The 20,914-nt window shown below is 41.4% G+C and overlaps 1 protein-coding gene across 1 annotated transcript in view; it reads left to right on the top strand.

Moving 5' to 3' along the window:
• LOC124622194 (molybdenum cofactor biosynthesis protein 1-like) overlaps positions 1 to 20,914 on the top strand; it is a 113,873-nt gene that overhangs the window by 69,367 nt on the left and 23,592 nt on the right. The window contains exons 4-5 of the mRNA XM_047147845.1: positions 1,023 to 1,247; positions 10,448 to 10,593. Coding sequence (XP_047003801.1) covers positions 1,023 to 1,247; positions 10,448 to 10,593 — 371 coding nt within the window. The remainder of the gene's footprint in view (positions 1 to 1,022; positions 1,248 to 10,447; positions 10,594 to 20,914) is intronic.

Here is a 20,914-nt window from a genome sequence, read left to right as displayed (position 1 = left end):
TAATGTTGGGAACATACCTGAAATTTATTGAACTTGTCCCACACAAAATCACTGCTGTATTGTGTTCCAACAGTGGACAAACACATTATCAAACAGGATGTCATAGTGTTTTGTCTCATCAGTTTATATATTCAATGCTTGAATGAAAGGTGTGCTCTTTTCCTTTTTTCTGCCATTGCGTGTATGTGTCAAGCAGGATGTTCTACCATATGGGCTTGTTTATATGAAGGTTGTCAGTGTTACTACCTGCACAGATACTAAATGCTCCTTTTGTGAAGACCTTTTATCTTGAGAACACTTTTAACTTTGTTTCACAAATGGCAGCACAGTTTCAAGAAAGCTTCATAATTTAATGTAATAGTTAAAATAATACCTTCAGCAAAAGATGTGTGCGTTGGAGTGGGAAAAAGGATTGGAGACGTATGTAGTTTAATTTTCTTAAATTGTTAAGAAGGTTAACAGTTTGGCATGCTAAGATAAATTCCCACATTCTCTAAAAAGAGAGAAAAAGATTAATTTAACAGAATCAGTGAGGTATACAAATATAACAACAGACTTGTAGAACCATTATTTTGTAGGTTAGATTAGATTAGATTCAGCTTTTGTTCCAAGACCCAAAACATGAGATGATTCTCATGGGTGAGTAACATGCCAGAAAGTATAACATAAAAAATATAAAACATTTGAATACCCTGATCATTTGTCAGGAGATTGTCAAACTAGGTGAATACAATACAAACTGTAACAGCTAATATTTTCAGAATTGATACGCTGTCAGACCGAAACATTGTTATGCACTATTCATAAATTTATCAAACAAAAAGTACATAATCTTGACTGTTATGACAAAGTGCTCTCAGAACTGAAATCTAACAGACATTCTTATTTAAGCTGGCCTAACAGCCACTGTTAAGATATTCATGTATAGAGTAGGATGAGTTGCCTATCAAAAAGTCTTTCAAACTCTGTTTAAACCATGCTTTATCTGATACCAAGTTTTTAATGGTGTCTTTCTTCCACAGATAATTTGTGTTGTAATGCAAGGTTTTAATGAAGATGAAGTGTGCAGTTTTGTGGAGTTAACAAAAGAGAAAAATGTTGATGTAAGATTTATCGAGTACATGCCTTTCAGCGGCAACAAATGGAATGATGGGATAATGGTCTCCTTTAGTGAAATGCTCCAAATAATTAGAAAGCAGTGGCCTGATTTTGATCCTCTTCCCAATGGGCCCAATGATACCTCAAAGGTACGTGCAGTATTACATATGAACATACATTGAAAATAATTTAATGTTTATGACTTACTACCGATCACAAGAATACTTCACATCTGCTGGTGGTATGAGAGATGGACTGGTTTAGTTACATATTTCTCATCCCATTCAGTAAGTCTGTCCTGGCCTGGGTTTCTCTGCAGCTTCTTTGCAACTCTCCCCATTTCCTAAACCTTGACAATCCTTTTATTTCTTCCCTTTTCCTTCCCCTTCATTGTTTCTGCCAGAAGAAGAAGCCACTGACTCCAAAAGCTTGCACATTTCCATAACTTTAAGGGGAGTTAGAAGGGGAAAACATTCTTTTTCACTTTTTTGGGTTTTTATCTGATTATAAAATTTGCAATTCTCCAACTAAAATGATATGTATAATACTTATAAACTTGTGTGGGAAGTATTTTATTTTATTTTCTAAAATATAATCTACACCAGTTGAAAATGTTAAAATTTTTACATGCATTACGTCAAGACCTAATAAAATCGGTAATTTTTTATATACAGGGTAGTCCATTGATTGTGACCGGGCCAAATATCTCACGAAATAAGTGTCAAACGAAAAAACTACAAAGAAAGAAATTTGTCTAGCTCGAAGGGGGAAACCAGCTGGCGCAATGGTTGGCCTGCTATAAGGCGCTGCCATAGCTCAAACTGATATCATCTGTGTTTTTTTTTAAATAGGAACCCCATTTTTTATTACATATTCGTGTAATACGTAAAGAAATATGAATGTTTTAGTTGGACCACTTTCTTCGCTTTGTGATAGATGTCGCTGTAATAGTCACAAACATATGTTTCATAATTTTAGACGAACAGTTGGTAACAGGTAGGTTTTTTAAATTAAAATACAGAATGTAGGTACATTTGAACATTTTATTTTGGTTGTTCCATATGTGATACATGTACCTTTGTGAACTTATCATTTCTGAGAACGCATGCTGTTATGGCGTGATTACCTGTGAATACCACATTAATGCAATAAATGCTCAAAATGATTTCTGTCAACCTCAATGCCTTTGGCAATACGTGTAATGACATTCCTCTCAACAGTGAGTAGCTCGCCTTCCGTAATGTTCGCACATGCATTGACAATGCACTGACGCATGTTGTCAGGCATTGTCGGTGGATCACGATATCAAATATCCTTCAACTTTCCCCACAGAAAGAAATCCGGGGATGTCAGATCCAGTGAACGTGCGGGCCATGGTATGGTGCTTTGACGACCAATCCACCTTTCATGAAATATGCTATTCAATACTGCTTCAACCGCACGCAAACTATGTGCCGGACATCCATCATGTTGGAAGTACATCGCCATTCTGTCATGCAGTGAAACATCTTGTAGTAACATTGGTAGAACATTACGCAGAAAATCAGCATACATTGCACCATTTAGATTGCCATCGATAAAATGGGGGCCAATTATCCTTCCTCTCTTAATGCCACACCATACATTAACCTGCCAAGGTCGCTGCTGTTCCACTTGTCGCTGCCATCGTAGATTTTCCGTTGCCCAATAGTGCATATTATGGCGGTTTAGGTTACCGCTGTTGGTGAATGATGCTTCATCGCTAAATAGAACGTATGCAAAAAATCTTTCATCGTCCCGTAATTTCTCTTGTGCCCTGTGGCAGAACTGTACATGACGTTCAAAGTCATCATCATGCAATTCATAGTGCATAGAAATATGGTACGGGTGCAATCGATGTTGATGTAGCATTCTCAACACCGACGTTTTTGAGATTCCCAATTCTCGCGCAATTTGTCTGCTACTGATGTGAGGATTAGCTGCCCCAGCAGCTAAGACATCTACTAGGGCATCATCATTTGTTGCAGGTTGTGGTTGGTGTTCCACATGTGGCTGGACACTTCCTGTTTCCTTAAATAATGTAACTATCCGGCGAATGGTTCGGACACTTCGATGATGTCGTCCAGGATACCGAGCAGCAAACATAGCACACGCCCCTTGGGCATTTTGATCACAATAGCCATACATCAACATGATATCGACCTTTTCCGCAATTGGTAAACGGTCCATTTTAAAACGGGTAATGTATCATGAAGCAAATACCGTCCGCACTGGCGGAATGTTATGTGATACCACATACTTATATGTTTGTGACTATTACAGCAGCTGGCCGGAGTTGCCGAGCGGTGCTAGGCGCTACAGTCTGGAAACGTGCGACCGCTACGTTCGCAGGTTCGAATCCTGCCTCGGGCATGGATGTGTGTGATGTCCTTAGGTTAGTTAGGTTTAAGTAGTTCTAAGTTCTAGGGGACTGATGACCTCAGAAGTTAAGTCCCATAGTGCTCAGAGCCATTTGAACCATTTTTGACTATTACAGCCCCATCCATCACAAAGCGAAAAAAGTGGTCCAGCTAAAACATTCATATTTCTTTACGTACTACATGAGTATGTAATAAAAAATGGGGGTTCCTATTTTAAAAAAATGCAGTTGATATGAGTTTGACCTATGGCAGTGCCATCTAGCAGGCCAACCATAGCGCCATCTGGTTTCTCCCTTCAAGCTAGACGAATTTCATTCTTTGTAGTTTTTTCATTTGATGCTTATTTCGTGAGATATTTGGCCCGGTCACTATCAATGGACCACCCTGTAGAATGCTGTGGATTACTGTGTTACAAATGTTAAATTATGTGTTTGTATTGGTAGCACTGTCAAAAATAGTATCGTATCTTTTCATAGTATAAACATGCTTTGTATATCGAAGTGCTAACGTTCTTCCGAGGAAAAGTGACGAATAGACTGGTAAATCTCTCAAAAAGTATGACTCCAAAATGAAGTGTTTTTAAGAAATGTGGGTTTCATGGTAATAAATTTTTGTATAAAGAGAAACTTTGCGTTCAGCATGTGGTGTGTGAAGTTACAGACAACGAAATACTGGCAAACTCATGAGTATCTAGCGAAACACCCATTAGTGCTTCGAAGATTAAAATGAAACATAGTGATAACACAGTTATCTCAAAACAAAACTCATGTAAACGGTAGGTTAGGTTATATTCTGATACATTTACACAACCTAACAGGGGTGTTATGTGAATGTGCGTGCTGTATGTATGTGGAGGGCCAGTTAGTTTACATGAAGACATTGAGGTATCAAATGGACTAGCCAGGAAACGTATCATTAATTCTGCCAGTTGTAAATATACTCATTCATTTTGGAATTCTGATAAGTGTAAAGATAATTATTTTGAAATAAATGTTAGGTGGTTTTATGGATTGAGAGCTATTGGCAAAGGTTACACTGCAGCAGAAACAATGTGTGTCATGATGTATATGCCACGCCCACTTTGTAAAATGGACAAGTATGCAGGATTTATTGGAGCTGCTGTGAAATCTGCTGCATGTGAGTCAATTAAGTGTGCTGCAAATGAAGCTGCTGAAATAAACGATGGTATGATTGACATATCCGTAGCTTTTGGGGCACTTGGTAGAAGCGCAGCTGCATTTCTAAGAATTCTGTTGCTACAGTGACCAGTGTGGATACTGGAAAGCTAATAGATTTCCAGATTTTAACCAAACATTGTTATAAGTATAAATCAGGGCATGAAGAAGGGCATATCTGTGACAGAAATTATGAAGGACAACTAGTCGTACGGAGGCCTGTGCAGCTGTTGAAATTTATAATCGATCTGTAAACTAAAGGCGAGTGTGTTACACTAAGTTCTTAGGTTATGCAGACTCAAATGCACATAACAGTGTAGTAGCCACTCAGCCTTATGGTGAGAAGCCTATCACAGAACTGGAATGTGTTGGTCATGTCCAGAAGAGGATGGGTACCAGATTGAGGAAGTTGAAACAAAGTTTGAAAGACAAGAAACTTTCAGGTGGTAAGACCATAAGAAGCAGGCTGACAGACAAAATGATTGATCAATTACAACAGTATTATGAGATTGCCATTAGAAATAATACTGAGGATTTGTTGAAATTGAAGCAGGCAGTACGGGCTACCTTCTTCCAGAGACTGTCAGCTGATGATAAACCAGTACACCATCTTTGCCCTCCTGGATCTGGTTCATGGTGCAATTACCCCAATGCCCAGTACTTAAACAGGTCATACAGCCATAAACATTCTATCCCAGCAGCAGTTGTGGATATCATAAAACCTGTTTACAGAGACCTGGCAATCTGGAATTATTGAAGAAGTGTCTGCATTGTCAGACTCAAAATCCCAATGAGTCGTTCAATAATCTTATAGTGTCAGTGTTGTCGTAACTGCCGTCTGCGTCATGTCTGCTGTGCAGCGAGCTACGCTAATTTAAGTATTAACTCTATTTTTCTTACTTGTCACTTCTTCTTCCATGTGTTTTTGCTTTTAGGAAGCTTTTTATTGTTGAGTGCTAGTAATAGTGTTCCATAGATTTTGTGTTTGTTTTGAATACAGTCAGAGAGAGTCCGTTTAGTAAGCCATAGTGCCAGTAGTGCTAGTGTTTGTTTTCAATACAGTCCAGAGACAGGTAGGGCTATTTTCATTGTTTTCTACAGGAAGTGTCTAGTAACCACAGTTTAGTCAACTATCAGCCACCTTTAGTGAATTAGCAGTCTAGTTATAAGTTGATTAACTCTCTACAGTAAATTGATTTCTTAGGATGGATAGGATGTGTGACTGCTGTGTATGGACACAGGTGGAGCTGGCCACTGTTCGCGAACAGCTGAACGTGTTGATGGCCGCGGTTACCCATCTTCAGGCTGCTGCCTTGGAGTGTAGCGGCAGTGGGGAGTCTGGTGCTTTGCATGGTACACCCCAGGTGATACATGCTTCACCCACTGACCCTTCTGTCGACACATCTTTGCGGGTACCGGGCGCGGTTGGGCCACCCTCTTCCCAAGGGGAGTGGCGGGTTCAGCAGCATTCGCGGCGCACGAGGCGGAGGGTCAGTGTGGAGGCTGGCTGTGTGGCATCGCCTGTTCTGCCTGTGAGTGGACATGTGGCCACTCCTTCAGCAAGGTCTGAGCAGGCACATGGGGGGAGGGGTTTATTAGTTATTGGGAGCTCCAACGTTAGGCGGGTGATGGAGCACCTTAGGGAAATAGCGGAAAGGTCGGGGAAGAAGGACAGTGTTCACTCTGTCTGCTTGCCGGGGGTCTCATCCGAGATGTGGAGGAGGCCGTGCCGGCAGTGATAGAGAGCACTGGGTGCACCCGACTGCAAATTGTTGCTCATGTCGGCACCAATGACTCCTGCCGTCTGGGTTCAGAGGTCATCCTCAGTTCATACAGGCGGTTAGTGGAGTTGGTGAAGGCGGAAAGCCTCGCGGGGTGGAATCTGAGCTAGCTATTTGTAGTATCGTTCCGAGAACCGATAGTGGTCCTCTGGTTTGGAGCCGAGTGGAAGGCTTAAACCAGGGGCTCAGACGATTCTGCGGAGATCTGGGGTGCAAATTTCTCGACATCCGCTATCGGGTGGAGAAATGTAGGGTCCCCCTGAATAGGTCACGCGTGCACTACATGCAGGAAGTGGCTACAAGTGTAGCGGAGTATGTGTGGAGTGCACATGTGGGTTTTTTAGGTTAGAGAATTCCCTCCCTAGGCCCGACAAGACACCTCCTGAGATGCGGCAAGGTAGGAGTAGACAAAATGCAACAGGGAATAACAATATTAATGTGCTAATAGTAAACTGCAGGAGCGTCTATAGAAAGGTCCCAGAACTGCTCTCATTAATAAACGGTCACAATGCCCACATAGTACTAGGGACAGAAAGTTGGCTGAAACCCTATGTAAACAATAATAAATTCTAAACTCAGATTGGAATGTATACCGCAGAGACAGGCTGGAAAGTGAAGGGGGAGGCATGTTTAAAGTGATAAGAAGTGCAATAGTATCGAAGGAAGTTGACGGAGATCCGAAATGTGAAATAATTTAGGTGAAGGTCACGGTTAAACCAGGCTCAGACATAGTAATTGGATGTCTCTATAGGCCCCCTGGCTCAGCAGCTGTTGTAGCTGAGCACCTGAAGGATAATTTGGAAAATATTTCGATTAGATTTGCCCAACATGTTATAGTTCTGGGTGGAGATTTTAATTTGCCCGATATGGACTGGGAGACTCAAACTTTCATAATGGGTGGCAGGGACAAAGAATCCAGTGAAATTTTTTAAGAGCTTTATCTGAAAACTACCTTGAGCAGTTAAACAGAGAACTGATGCATGGCGATAACATATTAGTGACAAACAGACCCGAACTATTTGAAACGGTTAACGCAGAACAGGGAATCAGTGATCATAAAGCGGTTACTGCATCGATGATTTCAGCCATAAATAGAAATATTAAAAAAGGTACAAAAATCTTTCTGGTTAGCAAAAGTGACAAAAATCTGATTTCAGAGTACCTGATGGCTCAACACAAAAGTTTTGTTTTAAGTACAGATAGTGTTGAGGATCAGTGGACAAAGTTCAAAACCATCGTACAATACGCGTTAGATGAGTATATGCCAATCAAGCTCATAAGAGATGGAAAAGAGCCAGCGTGGTACAACAACCGAGTTAGAAAACTGCTGAGGAAGCAAAGGGAACTTCACAGCAAACATAAACATAGCCAACAACTTGCAGACAAACAAAAATTACGCAAAGCGAAATGTAATGTGAGGAGGGCCATGCGAGAGGCGTTAAATGAATTCGAAAGTAAAGTTCTATGTACTGACTTGGCAGAAAATCCTAAGAAATTTTGCTCTTATGTCAAAGCGGTAGGTGGATCAAAACAAAATGTCCAGACACTCTGTGACCAAAAAGGTACTGAAACAGAGGATGGTGGACTAAAGCCGAAATACTAAATGTCTTTTTCCAAAGCTGTTTCACAGAGGAAGACTGCACTGTAGTTCCTTCTCTAGATTGTCGCACAGATGACAAAATGGTAGATATTGAAATTGAGGGATAGAGAAACAATTAAAATCACTCAAAAGAGGAAAGGCCGCTGGACCTGATGGGATACCAGTTCAGTTTTACACAGAGTATGTGAAGGAACTTGCCCCCCTTCTTGCAGTAATGTGCCGTAGGTCTCTACAAGAGTGTAGCGTTCCAAAGAATTGGAAAAGGGCACAGGTCATCCCCGTTTTCAAGAAGGGACGTCGAACAGATGTGCAGAACTGTAGACCTATATCTCTAACATCGATCAGTTGTAGAATTTTAGAACATGTATTATGTTTGAATATTATGACTTTTCTGTAAACTAGAAATCTACTCTGTAGGAATCAGCATGGGTTTCGAAAAAGACGATCGTGTGAAACCCAGCTCGCGCTATTCGTCCACGAGAATCAGAGGGCCATGGACACGGGTTCCCAGGTAGATGCTGTGTTTCTTGACTTCCGCAAGGCGTTCGATACAGTTCTCCGCAATCGTTTAATGAACAAAATAAAAGCATATGGACTATCAGACCAATTATGTGATTGGATTGAAGAGTTGCTAGATAACAGAACGTAGCATGTCATTCTCAATGGAGAGAAGTCTTCCGAAGTAAGAGTGATTTCAGGTGTGCTGCAGGGGAGTGTCGTAGGACCGTTGCTATTCACAATATACATAAATGACCTTGTGAATGACATCGGAAGTTCACTGAGGCTTTTTGCGGATGATGCTGTGGTATATCGAGAGGTTGCAACAATGGAAAATGGTACTGAAATGCAGGATGATCTGCAGCGAATTGATGCATGGTTTAGGGAATGGCAATTGAATCTCAATGTAGACAAGTGTAATGTGCTGCGAATACATAGAAAGAAAGATCCCATATCATTTAGCTACAATATAGCAGGTCAGCAATTGGAAGCAGTTAATTCCATAAATTATCTGGGAGTATGCATTAGGAGTGATTTAAAATGGAATGATCATATAAAGTTGATCGTGGGTAAATCAGATGCCAGACTGAGATTCATTGGAAGAATCCTAAGGAAATGCAATCCGAAAACAAAGGAATTAGGTTACAGTACACTTGTTCGCCCACTGTTTGAATACTGCTCAGCAGTGTGGGATCCGTACCAGATAGGGTTGATAGAAGAGATAGAGAAGATCCAACAGAGAGCAGCATGCTTCGTTATAGGATCATTTAGTAATCGGGAAAGAGTTACAGAGGTGTTAGATAAACTCCAGTGGAAGACTCTGCAGGGGGGACGCTCAGTAGCTCGGTACGGGCTTTTGTTGAAGTTTCAAGAACATACTTTCACCGAGGAGTCAAGCAGTATATTGCTCCCTCCTACGTATATCTCGCAAAGAGACCATGAGGATAAAATGAGAGAGATTAGAGCCCGCACATAGGCATACCGACAATGCTTCTTTCCACGAACAATACGAGACTGGAATAGAAGGGAGAACCAATAGAGGTACTCAAGGTACCCTACACCATCAGGTGGCTTGAGGAGTATGGATGTAGATGTAGACCAAAAAATGTTTTTCTTGTAATGAAGACACTAAAGTGGGGGTCAGTCATGCTGTTATTGCTTTTACTGATGGCAACATTGGTAGCGTGAAAGTGCTACAACATATGGGAATTAATTCTGGAGCAAACTGCATCAGAGAATTTGAATGGATGGACAAGGTTTGCACTGGTATAGCAGAGTATGCAGCACAGTTGGCCACTACAGAGTCCAGAAAGAAGAAAACAAGAAAAAACTTAAAAAAGATCAAGAGGATGATATACAGTATGGTGCAGGGTGCTTCTGAGTGACTAAAAATAAAATGTTAAGCATATATTGAGTTACAGTCTATTAAAACTTTAAAAACTCTTCCTGAAAATTTACATTTTGTCTTGCATTTTTCCCTAAATCTCAGTAACTAATTCGAATAGCGAATTCAAATTTTCAGTATGTATCCTGAGCCTTCTGAACTAAAAGAAGAACATAATGTTATGTATAAATAAAATTATTTAGAATAACATACAAAAAAGTACACAAAATTTTAACTGTGTAATTAAAAAATTGTATTTCCAAAAGCAGTGGCTGAAATGCAATTATTGTAAGACTCAGAACATATAGTTTAATGTCCTGTAAAAGTTTCTTGTCAATGGCTACAGTTGTTCCTGAAATACGGGGAAGTTAAGTCACTAAATTTAACATTGTCAGGATATGGCGTTCAAACTCCCCTTAATGCACATTTTCTCCTTCCTCCACTTGGTGAGCAACACATTTATAGTATTTTCACAACAGCAGTAGCTATTTTCTTACAATTTCTTTTTGCAGGCATACCATGTGCCGGGCTTCAAGGGACATGTGGGATTTATTACCTCAATGAGTGAACACTTCTGTGGCACGTGCAACCGTTTACGGATAACAGCTGATGGCAATTTGAAGGTGTGTCTCTTTGGGAATTCAGAGATATCTCTCAGGTGAGTGATGAAACATAGAATAATCGTGTCCAAGTGAAAATTCATGTGAGGAAACCATAAAATTACTAGAAGACTGACAGACTGATCAGTATTTTACCTCCAGGAGGTGAAATTCCAAAACTTCTTATAGACACATTTGTTCCTCTTGTCCTCACATTAGTCATGGAGTCCGAGTGACCTTTGAGACCTTCAGAAACTTATCCCTCTTTCCTCTCTCATTAAGGAACTGATAGTTCCAAATGCTGAGTATAGAATAATACTTTCAAACTGTTTGCCATGCACATTAGGTATGTGGTTGGTATATGGAAGAGATAAACTGCAGTTAAATCCAGCAGGTATGAAATGAGTAATCTTTTCTTGAAGTTTTCAGCTTGCACCCTCCTCCCTCCCAGACATACAAACCAGATACCTCTAGCTAAATAATTTGTGAGTATATATAATTTGCCTCTGTCAACATCATGTTACACTAACCTATTTGTGAGATTAAATTAAAGGAAAGTAATCAGAACTGGAAATTATGTAAAGACATTTTTAGTTATGTCCCTATGTTGTAATAAAGTTAACACAATATTTCTGTCCATGTGATGGTAACTATGATTCGTCAGCCACTGTTGCCGAGCGGTTCTAGGCGCTTCAGTCCAGAACTGCGTGACTGCTACGGTCGCAGGTTTGAATCCTGCCTTGGCTCAGATGTTAAGTCCTATAGTGCCCAGAGCCATTTGAACTGTGATTCATGATTATCAGAGTCTATATGTTCCAAATAAAAATTGGAACTTCATGTGTATAAATGTACAAATTATTAGACAATGGGACCAACAACTGACACTTTTAAATTGATGACTAGACTAAGAGATTAATAATAGGAAAAAAACTGCAAGATACTTGGCGATAAGTTTGCTTCAGGACAAGGTAAGGGGGGTGAGGGGTGGGAAGAATCAGCTCTCTCTTTGTGAGCATACCAGAAATCCTTTATCAACCGAAGGTAAAATAAGATATAAAAATACAGGGACAAACAATTAATTTAAGTATCTTAAAAACCAAATGACTAATAAAATTGGAAGCTAAGAAAAGTAAGTTCATAGTAAGTAGGGTGAAACACAAGGGGCTGCAACATATTGCCATTGTTGTTTGACTTGTCTATCAAAGAAAAAAGAAATGGATCAAAACAAAATAAAAGTGAGAATGGAAATGTATCAGAAGCAAATAGGAATAAGCAAGGAACATATTCTTTAATAAAAAAAAAAAATGACCTGTGAGGCAGATGTTCCTACAATTTTATGTTCATAGCACAGCAGTCTGTGAAAGCAAAATATTTATGACATTGAAAAAAGAAAATCAGTGAGTGAAAAGTGTGTGTAGGTGAATTGTGGTGAAAGACTGGATATTGGAACTTCTGTTAGGCTGCCCAGTATTAGTTAACTTGGTAGTAAAGGAGCAAGTTTGCAAGGGCAGATAACTGTTTGACTACTTAAAATAGAGTGGGAGTATGGAAAAGCTAGTCCAAGATAAGATGAAAAAGATAACAGCAACTTAAAAAATGAATTGATAAGTTACCATGAACCCCATTCCAATCTAGTGAATGCAGTGGTTGACAATATCTTGTGACATTCGCCTATAAGGCTCAAACAATAATTGCTAAATAAAAATACAAAATGTTGACAAGACTGTATCGAAGCTGTCACTCTCTTTTGAAACAAGGGTGTTTAAACCAACAAACACGCAGGAAAGCAGGGACAACTCGGACACTAGAGGAGGATAGGAAGTATCATTGAAGGAGTGAGCATAAACCGTGTGGAATATGTGTGGTAAAAAAAAAAAAAAAAAAAAAAAAGAAGAAGAAGAAGAAGAAGAGGAAGTGGAAAAATCTTGATCTGGAAACAAGGGAATAAAAATTTGCCACGCGAAGAGACAATATAGTACTGTGCTGATGAGTGTGTACAAGTGGTGATATACAATATACATTGATAAAGGAACTCTGCATTGGGCCCAGAAGACCACGCAATGCCCTTCGAGAGATGTCCTCTACTATATACGAGGGTCAGTCAAAAAGTAATGCCTCCTATTTTTTTTTCTACGTTTAATTGTCAGGAAATTTAAATGCAATTACATGGGTTGAAAACCACAACATTGAGGATCATTTTGTCATTTTTCAATGTAATCTCCACCCATCTCTACAGTTTTGGTCCATCTTTGAACAAGGGCATGTATCCCAGCACGGTAAAAATCACAGCTCTGCTTCCTAAGCCATTGACGCACGGATGTTTTGATGGCCTCCTCATCTTCAAAATGAATCCCATGATGAGCTTCTTTTAGTGGCCCGAACAGATGGAAGTCTGATGGTGCCAGGTCAGGGCTGTATGGGGGATGAGGCAAAACTTCCCATCCAATTTTGACAGTCTCGTCAGAGGTGTGACGACTGGTGTGTGGTCTTGCATTGTCATGCAAAAGAAGAACATCTGCCATTGATTTTGTTGGGCGAACTCGCTGAAGACATGCTTTAAGTTTGTTGAGGGTTGTGACGTATTGAACAGAATTTATTGTGCATCCCTGCTCCAAAAAATCAACCAGAATCACACCCTCTGTATCCCAGAAAACTGTTGCCATAACTTTCCCTGCCGATCGCACAGTTGTGAATTTTTTCTTCCTCGGCGAGCTTGTGTGACGCCACTCCATTGACTGCCTCTTTGATTCGGGCTCAAAAAAATGCACCCATGTTTCGTCCCCGGTCACAATTTTTTTCAGAAACTCATCTCCCTCCAAACGGAAGCGCTGCAAGTGTTGGGAGGCTATTGTTTTCCTTGCCTCTTTATTCTGATCGGTTAACATTCTTGGAACCCACAGTGCACAAACTTTTGAGTACCCCAATTGTTTAATAATCGTGATCACACTGCCTTTACTAAGAGAAATAATGCGACACACTTCATCTGCAGTCACCCGACGGTCACCACGAATGATGTCATCAACTTGCTGAATGTTGTTTGGAGTCACTGCACTCACCGGCCTGCCGCTCCGCTTTTCGTCAGTCAACGGTGTTTGCCCTTCAGCTTCCTTACGACGAACCCATCGTCTAACAGTGCTGACATCCACTGTCACAACACCATACACCTTCTTCAGTCTTTCATGAATGCGTATGGGCGTTTCACCTTCTGCATTCAAGAATTCAATCACACAACGCTGTCTCAAACGAACATCGATGTCGCCCATCTTACAAACTTCTGCTGTGCTGCCACCTGTTGACACAGAAAGTTACTACTGCAGTGGATTGCAGAAGAAGGTTTGAGGAATGGCGCCAAATTCAAATTTTTCACTTAACTTAATTTCTTTAAGTAGAAAAAAAATGGGAGGCATTACTTTTTGACCGACCCTCGTATCTATGGAGAGTTAGGGGGTCAGTATACAACTCTCCAGGCTGTTATCAACTTCCAGAAGTTGAAGACACTGCTTCTCACTTGAGTAGCTCCTCAGCTGGAACTACAAGCAGAGTGTACCCTATTCCAGTCCGTCCACCGAGCAGAATTTCCCGGCTCTACAAGGAATTGAACCTGATCCCTTTCTATGGCACCCCTGTGGCATACTGACTGCATAGCTGTGGCAAGAGTCATAATATACACTTGTGAACAATTGAGTTATAACTATTCTGTTTATTGGGGAGAGAGTATGTATATTGCACCGTGAATGAAACAGTTTAGTGTATCGTAAATGGAATGTATTCAGACCTTGTACTTGTTGTGTGAGAGCGCGGTGTCTTACACACTTGTAGTGTTTGTCTTAGCATGTACGGACCAGTGAGCCTTACTTTCTAGTATTTTTAATTATATATCATTACTGGTGCCTCTGGCACTTTTGTGCTGCAATAGCAATAGCTTGCAATAGCAAACATTGAGTCAACCATGGTTTTTGGATTAGAAGAAGAGGTCAACTGGGTTGACATTGGGAATAGAGTGATGGGAAGTGGACAATAAGCAGTTATATCGAAGGGTGCATTATTTGATATGCTAAGGTTAATTATAAAATGTGGATTGGAGAATTTTTCACGTTGAGCAGAAGTAAGTTTACAGGACCAGATGTCAAATTACACATGATCCGTGTGAATCCCTATAGTCAGCATGAACACTGGCACACAGAATAATTTATAGGTAGCCTTGCTGTATATAAAAAATCAGATTTGTGCTGAACTGTCATGAACAAACTGTCACTTCTCTGGAATAAATAGACTCTGATTTGTTAATTACATCTGTGTAAATGAAAAATATAGGAAAACATAGATTGCTGCTTACTGTAAAGGAGACATGTTACATTGTAGACAGGCACAATTAAAAAGGCACTTACACAAAGCTTTCGGTCACAGCCTTCGTCAGCAAAAGAGATACAGAGAAACACACACATTCATACACACAGGCAAGCACGTGTCACACACATATGACTGACAACTCCAGTAGCTTGCCCCTAGCTGCTGGACTTGGCAGTTTTTTTTTCTCTGTGTGTGTGTGCGTGCGTGCGCGCGTGGAGTGCTTGCTTGTGTGTTGTGCCTGTGTGCAACTTTGTTTTCTTTATGGTAAATAGTGATCTATCTTTCTCTGCACTGTTGATATTCCTACCTGGAATTTCCATTGTTTAATCAGTGTAAATAAGAAGGACACAGTTACATATATTCTGTCACTTGAAGACTAATACATGAAGTAAGTGGACATTATTTTTTATTGCAGAGGATCTTTGTCACCACTAATTATTAATTTTGTGTTCCAGTTAATTAGACATGGTTTCATCCTTTCGTGGATGTGCTCTTTTTGTTAAACCTTCCTGCAAAAGATCTGATTTACTTCAAATTAATAAACCTGAGTATTCTGAAAAAGGAGGTGTAGCTTACAGCTGCAGTGTGACGGTTGATCACAGGGTGATTTTATCACTGCCATATCGTGGGTAACCATGGCTCGAGACACTTATTCTATATGGGTGTGTAGTCATTGGGCTTTCTTGTACCACAGTGTCAAAGGTGTACTGTGAGCAGATTTATTCAAGGAAAATACTACCACAATCAGCAGAGTGAACTGCTATGGGCAACAGGATATCATTGACAGGGGTTACCACTGACTAGCATGGCTTTAGCAGCGAACAGGTGGGCCACAATGTAGCAAATGACTCACCAACTCAGTGACAGTCAATAAACAGTAACCATTCATGCCACTGGGAACTATCACCTCTTTGTGGGATACAAAGATGCAATCTGCACACTGCTCGTCACAGTTACAAAGATTAGCATTGGTTCGGAACAGCACCGGGGGATGCTCGAAGCATGCAGGAAGGTCGTCTGTCTGATGATTTGCGGTACATATTGCCAAGGTGGCAGGGTGCAAAATAAGGAGTGATCAAAAAACTTCCATTTGAAGGCTGCATAGTTCAGACCAGTATGCCACACACACACACACACACACACACACACACACACTCGCACACACACACACACACACACACACACACACACACACACACACACACACACACACACACACACACACACACATATCCATCCGCACATATACCCTGCTTGTGTCTGTATATGTGCGGATCGATATATGTGTGTGTGTGTGTGTGTGTGTGTGTGTGTGTGTGTGTGTGCGAGTGTATACCTGTCCTTTTTCCCCCCTAAGGTAAGTCTTTCGACTCCCAGGGTTGGAATGACTCCTTACCCTCTCCCTTAAAACCCACATCCTTTCGTCTTTCCCTCTCCTTCCCTCTTTCCTGATGAAGCAACTGTGGGTTGCGAAAGCTTGAATTTTGTGTGTGTGTTTGTTTGTGTGTCTATCAACATACCAACGCTTTCGTTTGGTAAGTTACATCATCTTTGTTTTTAGATATATTTTTCCCATTTGGAATGTTTCCCTGTATTATATTATATATCAGTGCTTTCCTCTCCCACAACTATCCTGCAGACCTTGTCCACAAACAGATCTCCCAAACAATACATTCCTCCCCACCCAACAACAATGTTACTACCCCCAGACCACACAGAAGCATCCCCCTTGTCACAAAATATTATCCTGGCCTCGAATACATCAACTAATTACTCCGCCACGGATATGAATTTCTCAAGTCAAGCCCTGAAGTGAGATCATCCCTTGACAATATTCTCCCCACACCACCCAGAGTTGCCTTTTGCCGACCCCCTAACCTCCGTAACATCCTTGTCAAACCCTACAATATTCCCAGACCACCTTCTCTACCCAGCGGTTCCTACCCCTGTAACCGACCCCGATGCAAAACCTGCCCCATGCATCCCCCCACAACCAACTACTCCAGCCCCGCTACTGGTATAACATACACAACTCAAGGCAGGGCCACATGTGAGACAGCACGTCATTTATCAGCTGACATGCCTGCACTGCACAGCCTTTTACATTGGTATGACGACAACTAAACTGGCTGAGCGCATGAATGGGCACAGACGAACTGTCCACCTAGGAGATGTCCAATACCCAGTAGCGGAGCATGCCCTCCAGCATAATTCTAGGGACCTAGGAACCTGCTACACCATATGTGCCATTTGGCTTCTCCCACCCAACACCAGTACCTCGGAACTGCGGAGATGGGAACTTGCACTCCAACACATCCTTTCATCCCGCCATCCCCCTGGACTGAACCTATGTTAACCAACCTCACTCCCATTTACTCTTTAGTCTTCTCCTCTTTCCCTTTCCACTTTAGCCATTCACGCATCTTTTTATCCTACATAGTTGTGTTTATCTTTATACTATGTACCTCTTTACTTCTGTATTCATCCTCCTTGGTTTGAAGCTGGCACAGTAATTACAGTAGAATATCTTTGGCTTCCCTCTGACATCCATGCCTCCATCTTTGCTACCCTCCCTGTTTACCTTTCCCCTGTTGCTTCATAACCTGGGTTGTGAATAACTGAATCCACTTTCCCTTCTTCCCCTTTTTTCCCCTCTGTCCTCCCTGATGAAGGAACGAAGTTCCGAAAGCTAGGATACGTCAATTTTCTGTTCTGTTTTGTGTATCTATCGGCTGTACTGAGCTGAGGTAAGTACTCACCAGGCCCTCTATCTCTTTGTTAGTATTTGTTTCATATATATAAACACACACATACACACACATACTCACACACACACACACACACACACACACACACACACACACACACAGGGTGATGCGTATTAACATTTAAAAACCTCCAAAGCACTGTAGATGACCCTGAGACAAGTAATTTAATACAAGACACAGTGGATCACAAATGTTGGATACGATACAAATGTTGGGAAATGTGTCAAAAGCGAATGACAAATGTCACCAGATGATGTACCTTGCCATGCTTGCAGTGGTTGAGCCTCTTGGTCTGTCACACTTGATCATCCCAACCCAAGTCAAGTATTCATATCGTTGTGGCTACGGATACATGTGTGCGACTTTAGTGATGGCGTTCAGGATTTGCGTCTTGCATCTGGCAGGCAGTATTTTTTCATTGTGTTAAACAATTATGTATTTATATTGAAGTTTATTATTTTATTTACCGGTCTTGCAGTTTCCTTGATTTCTTGCAAAGTACAGTACAATGAAAACCTACCATAAGTAGATGAGTGTAAACTTCAGAATAGCATCATCGCCATTAAATGACCTTTGTTTTCTTTACTAACTAATGTCTGTAAACAAAAAGAGAAGTGACAGAAGCAAAAAACACAAAATCAGAACTGCTTTTGCTTGATTACAGCAAGGACAGTAATTTTGTAACATCTACATTTACAACAGATCATATTTACAAAATGTTTTGAAATTTGCTCTGTTTTCTCAAATGAAAGTATTGCACTGCTCAATCATTCCTTTACACTCAACCCCGACTGCTGCACATGCTGTGGGGTATGTCATCTGGTTACGTCATATGTTCAGTGTTTCTCACCAATTTTTGGGGTATTTTGAAATTTACAAAAAGGCAAATGCAGAAAGTTATCACATTTTGCTGCACAATACCTGTGTCACAGAAAAATAATGTATACAAATCTTCTCAGATTGGCCACTGAATAACTTTGTGCAAGCCTCGCAATATTTCACCAACACAACTGTTCGTCATCTTCAGGTAGTGGTGGGTCCTGTCATCACTGCTGCAAGATGTGACTGGTGATATTCGCACAGCAGAATTGAAATTTGTCAGGCTAGAAGCAGGAGTATGAATGTGTGGACAGGCACTCCCAGTTGGATGGAAATGCCATTCATAGTAGCCTTCTGCTTATGTGTTGTGGGCAATGACTGCACTTCTGGACACTCGTGTGGTTAAAAGCTGAATTAACTCTCTGCAAGGTGCTGCATCAGGTCATACATCGGAGGATCTGGTTTCTACTGTTTTAATTTCATGGCAGTCAGTGCTGGATTCTGGGCAGTGCTTAGTCAAAATTCCATATTCCTGTTGGTAAGATTGCCCACCGTATGGCCTCTTGGGAAACGTGTGGTGCCCTGTATTCAGGCAGTGCTCTGCTACCACTAATTTACTGGGTGGCATTTTTGTCAGTGCTGTTGAACACAGTGTTCTTGCACAATGTGAGGTGTCTGCCCTATATAAGATTTCCCATAATGGCATCAGATCTTATATATGATCTATGTTTTCTAGGGTCAAGATTGTCTTTAACTTAACACAAACACTTCCTTAGTTTCGCTGGTAGACGAAAAACACACTTGATTCTGTTTCTCCTAGCGATTCTTTCTATTTTTGAAAACATGCCACTGAAATATGGTAAGAAAGCCATTTGCAATGCTTGTCTAAGTATCTTCATTTACATCCCTACACTGAACTTGCTTTGCTCAGAACACATTGCAAATCTATTTACAAGAATAAACGTTCTGCTGCAACACTGTTATTAGGTTTTACAGTTCACCAGGCAGACTGTTGGTATCTGAGATCACGTGTGCTCTATGTGCCAGGGAGTGTAAGACACTACCACATTGTGCAGGGTGATGGCAACTTTTGGACCGCAAATATAACTCTGCGTGTATCAGTTTGCAGTAGAGACTATGCCCCAGTGTTCTGTCAGCTTTTCTTCTAACTGTGACATCCAGGAATGGTAAGCTGCTATCTTTTTGTACTTCCACAGTGAACTGAATATTCAGATGGAGCGAGTGCAAATGCTGCAGGGACATAGGTAGTGTCTGTATTATGTGGGCCACACCACAAATGTCTCTTCAGCATTCTGCCAGAAGGAGGAATGTTGGATATTTACTAAGGGAAATAGAGGATCTCCCATGGGAACACTGTCCACTTGATTAAAGTAGTTGGTGTTACATAAGAAATAGGATGAGGTATGCACATGTTTAAACAGCACCACAATTTCTTTCTCAAACTTGCTGTTAATAACCTCTAATGAGGGCTGCAGGGGCACTTTTGTAAGTAATGATATAACATTTGAGCTAACTAAAAGATCTGAAAGTTCTAGTTTAAGCATCTTCAGGTATTCTATGAAATCCTCTGAATTCTAAATACACTCCTGGAAATTGAAATAAGAACACCGTGAATTCATTGTCCCAGGAAGGGGAAACTTTATGGACACATTCCTGGGGTCAGATACATCACATGATCACACTGGCAGAACCACAGGCACATAGACACAAGCAACAGAGCATGCACAATGTCGGCACTAGTACAGTGTATATCCACCTTTCGCAGCAATGCAGGCTGCTATTCTCCCATGGAGACGATCGTAGAGATGCTGGATGTAGTCCTGTGGAACGGCTTGCCATGCCATTTCCACCTGGCGCCTCAGTTGGACCAGCGTTCGTGCTGGACGTGCAGACCGCGTGAGACGGCACTTCATCCAGTCCCAAACATGCTCAATCGGGGACAGATCCGGAGATCTTGCTGGCCAGGGTAGTTGACTTACACCTTCTAGAGCACGTTGGGTGGCACGAGATACATGCGGACGTGCATTGTCCTGTTGGAACAGCAAGTTACCTTGCCGGTCTAGGAATGGTAGAACGATGGGTTCGATGACGGTTTGGATGTACCGTGCACTATTCAGTGTCCCCTCGACGGTCACCAGTGGTGTACGGCCAGTGTAGGAGATCGCTCCCCACACCATGATGCCGGGTGTTGGCCCTGTGTGCCTCGGTCGTATGCAGTCCTGATTGTGGTGCTCACCTGCACGGCGCCAAACACGCATACGACCATCATTGGCACCAAGGCAGAAGCGACTCTCATCGCTGAAGACGACACGTCTCCATTCGTCCCTCCATTCACGCCTGTCGCGACACCACTGGAGGCGGGCTGCACGATGTTGGGGCGTGAGCGGAAGACGGCCTAACGGTGTGCAGGACCGTAGCCCAG

The sequence above is a fragment of the Schistocerca americana genome, chromosome 7 (assembly GCF_021461395.2).
Source record: "Schistocerca americana isolate TAMUIC-IGC-003095 chromosome 7, iqSchAmer2.1, whole genome shotgun sequence".
In the NCBI taxonomy this organism is placed as follows: Eukaryota; Metazoa; Arthropoda; class Insecta; order Orthoptera; family Acrididae; genus Schistocerca; species Schistocerca americana.
The sequence above is the reverse complement of the archived record's forward strand: the minus strand, read 5'-3'. Positions and strand labels throughout refer to the sequence as shown.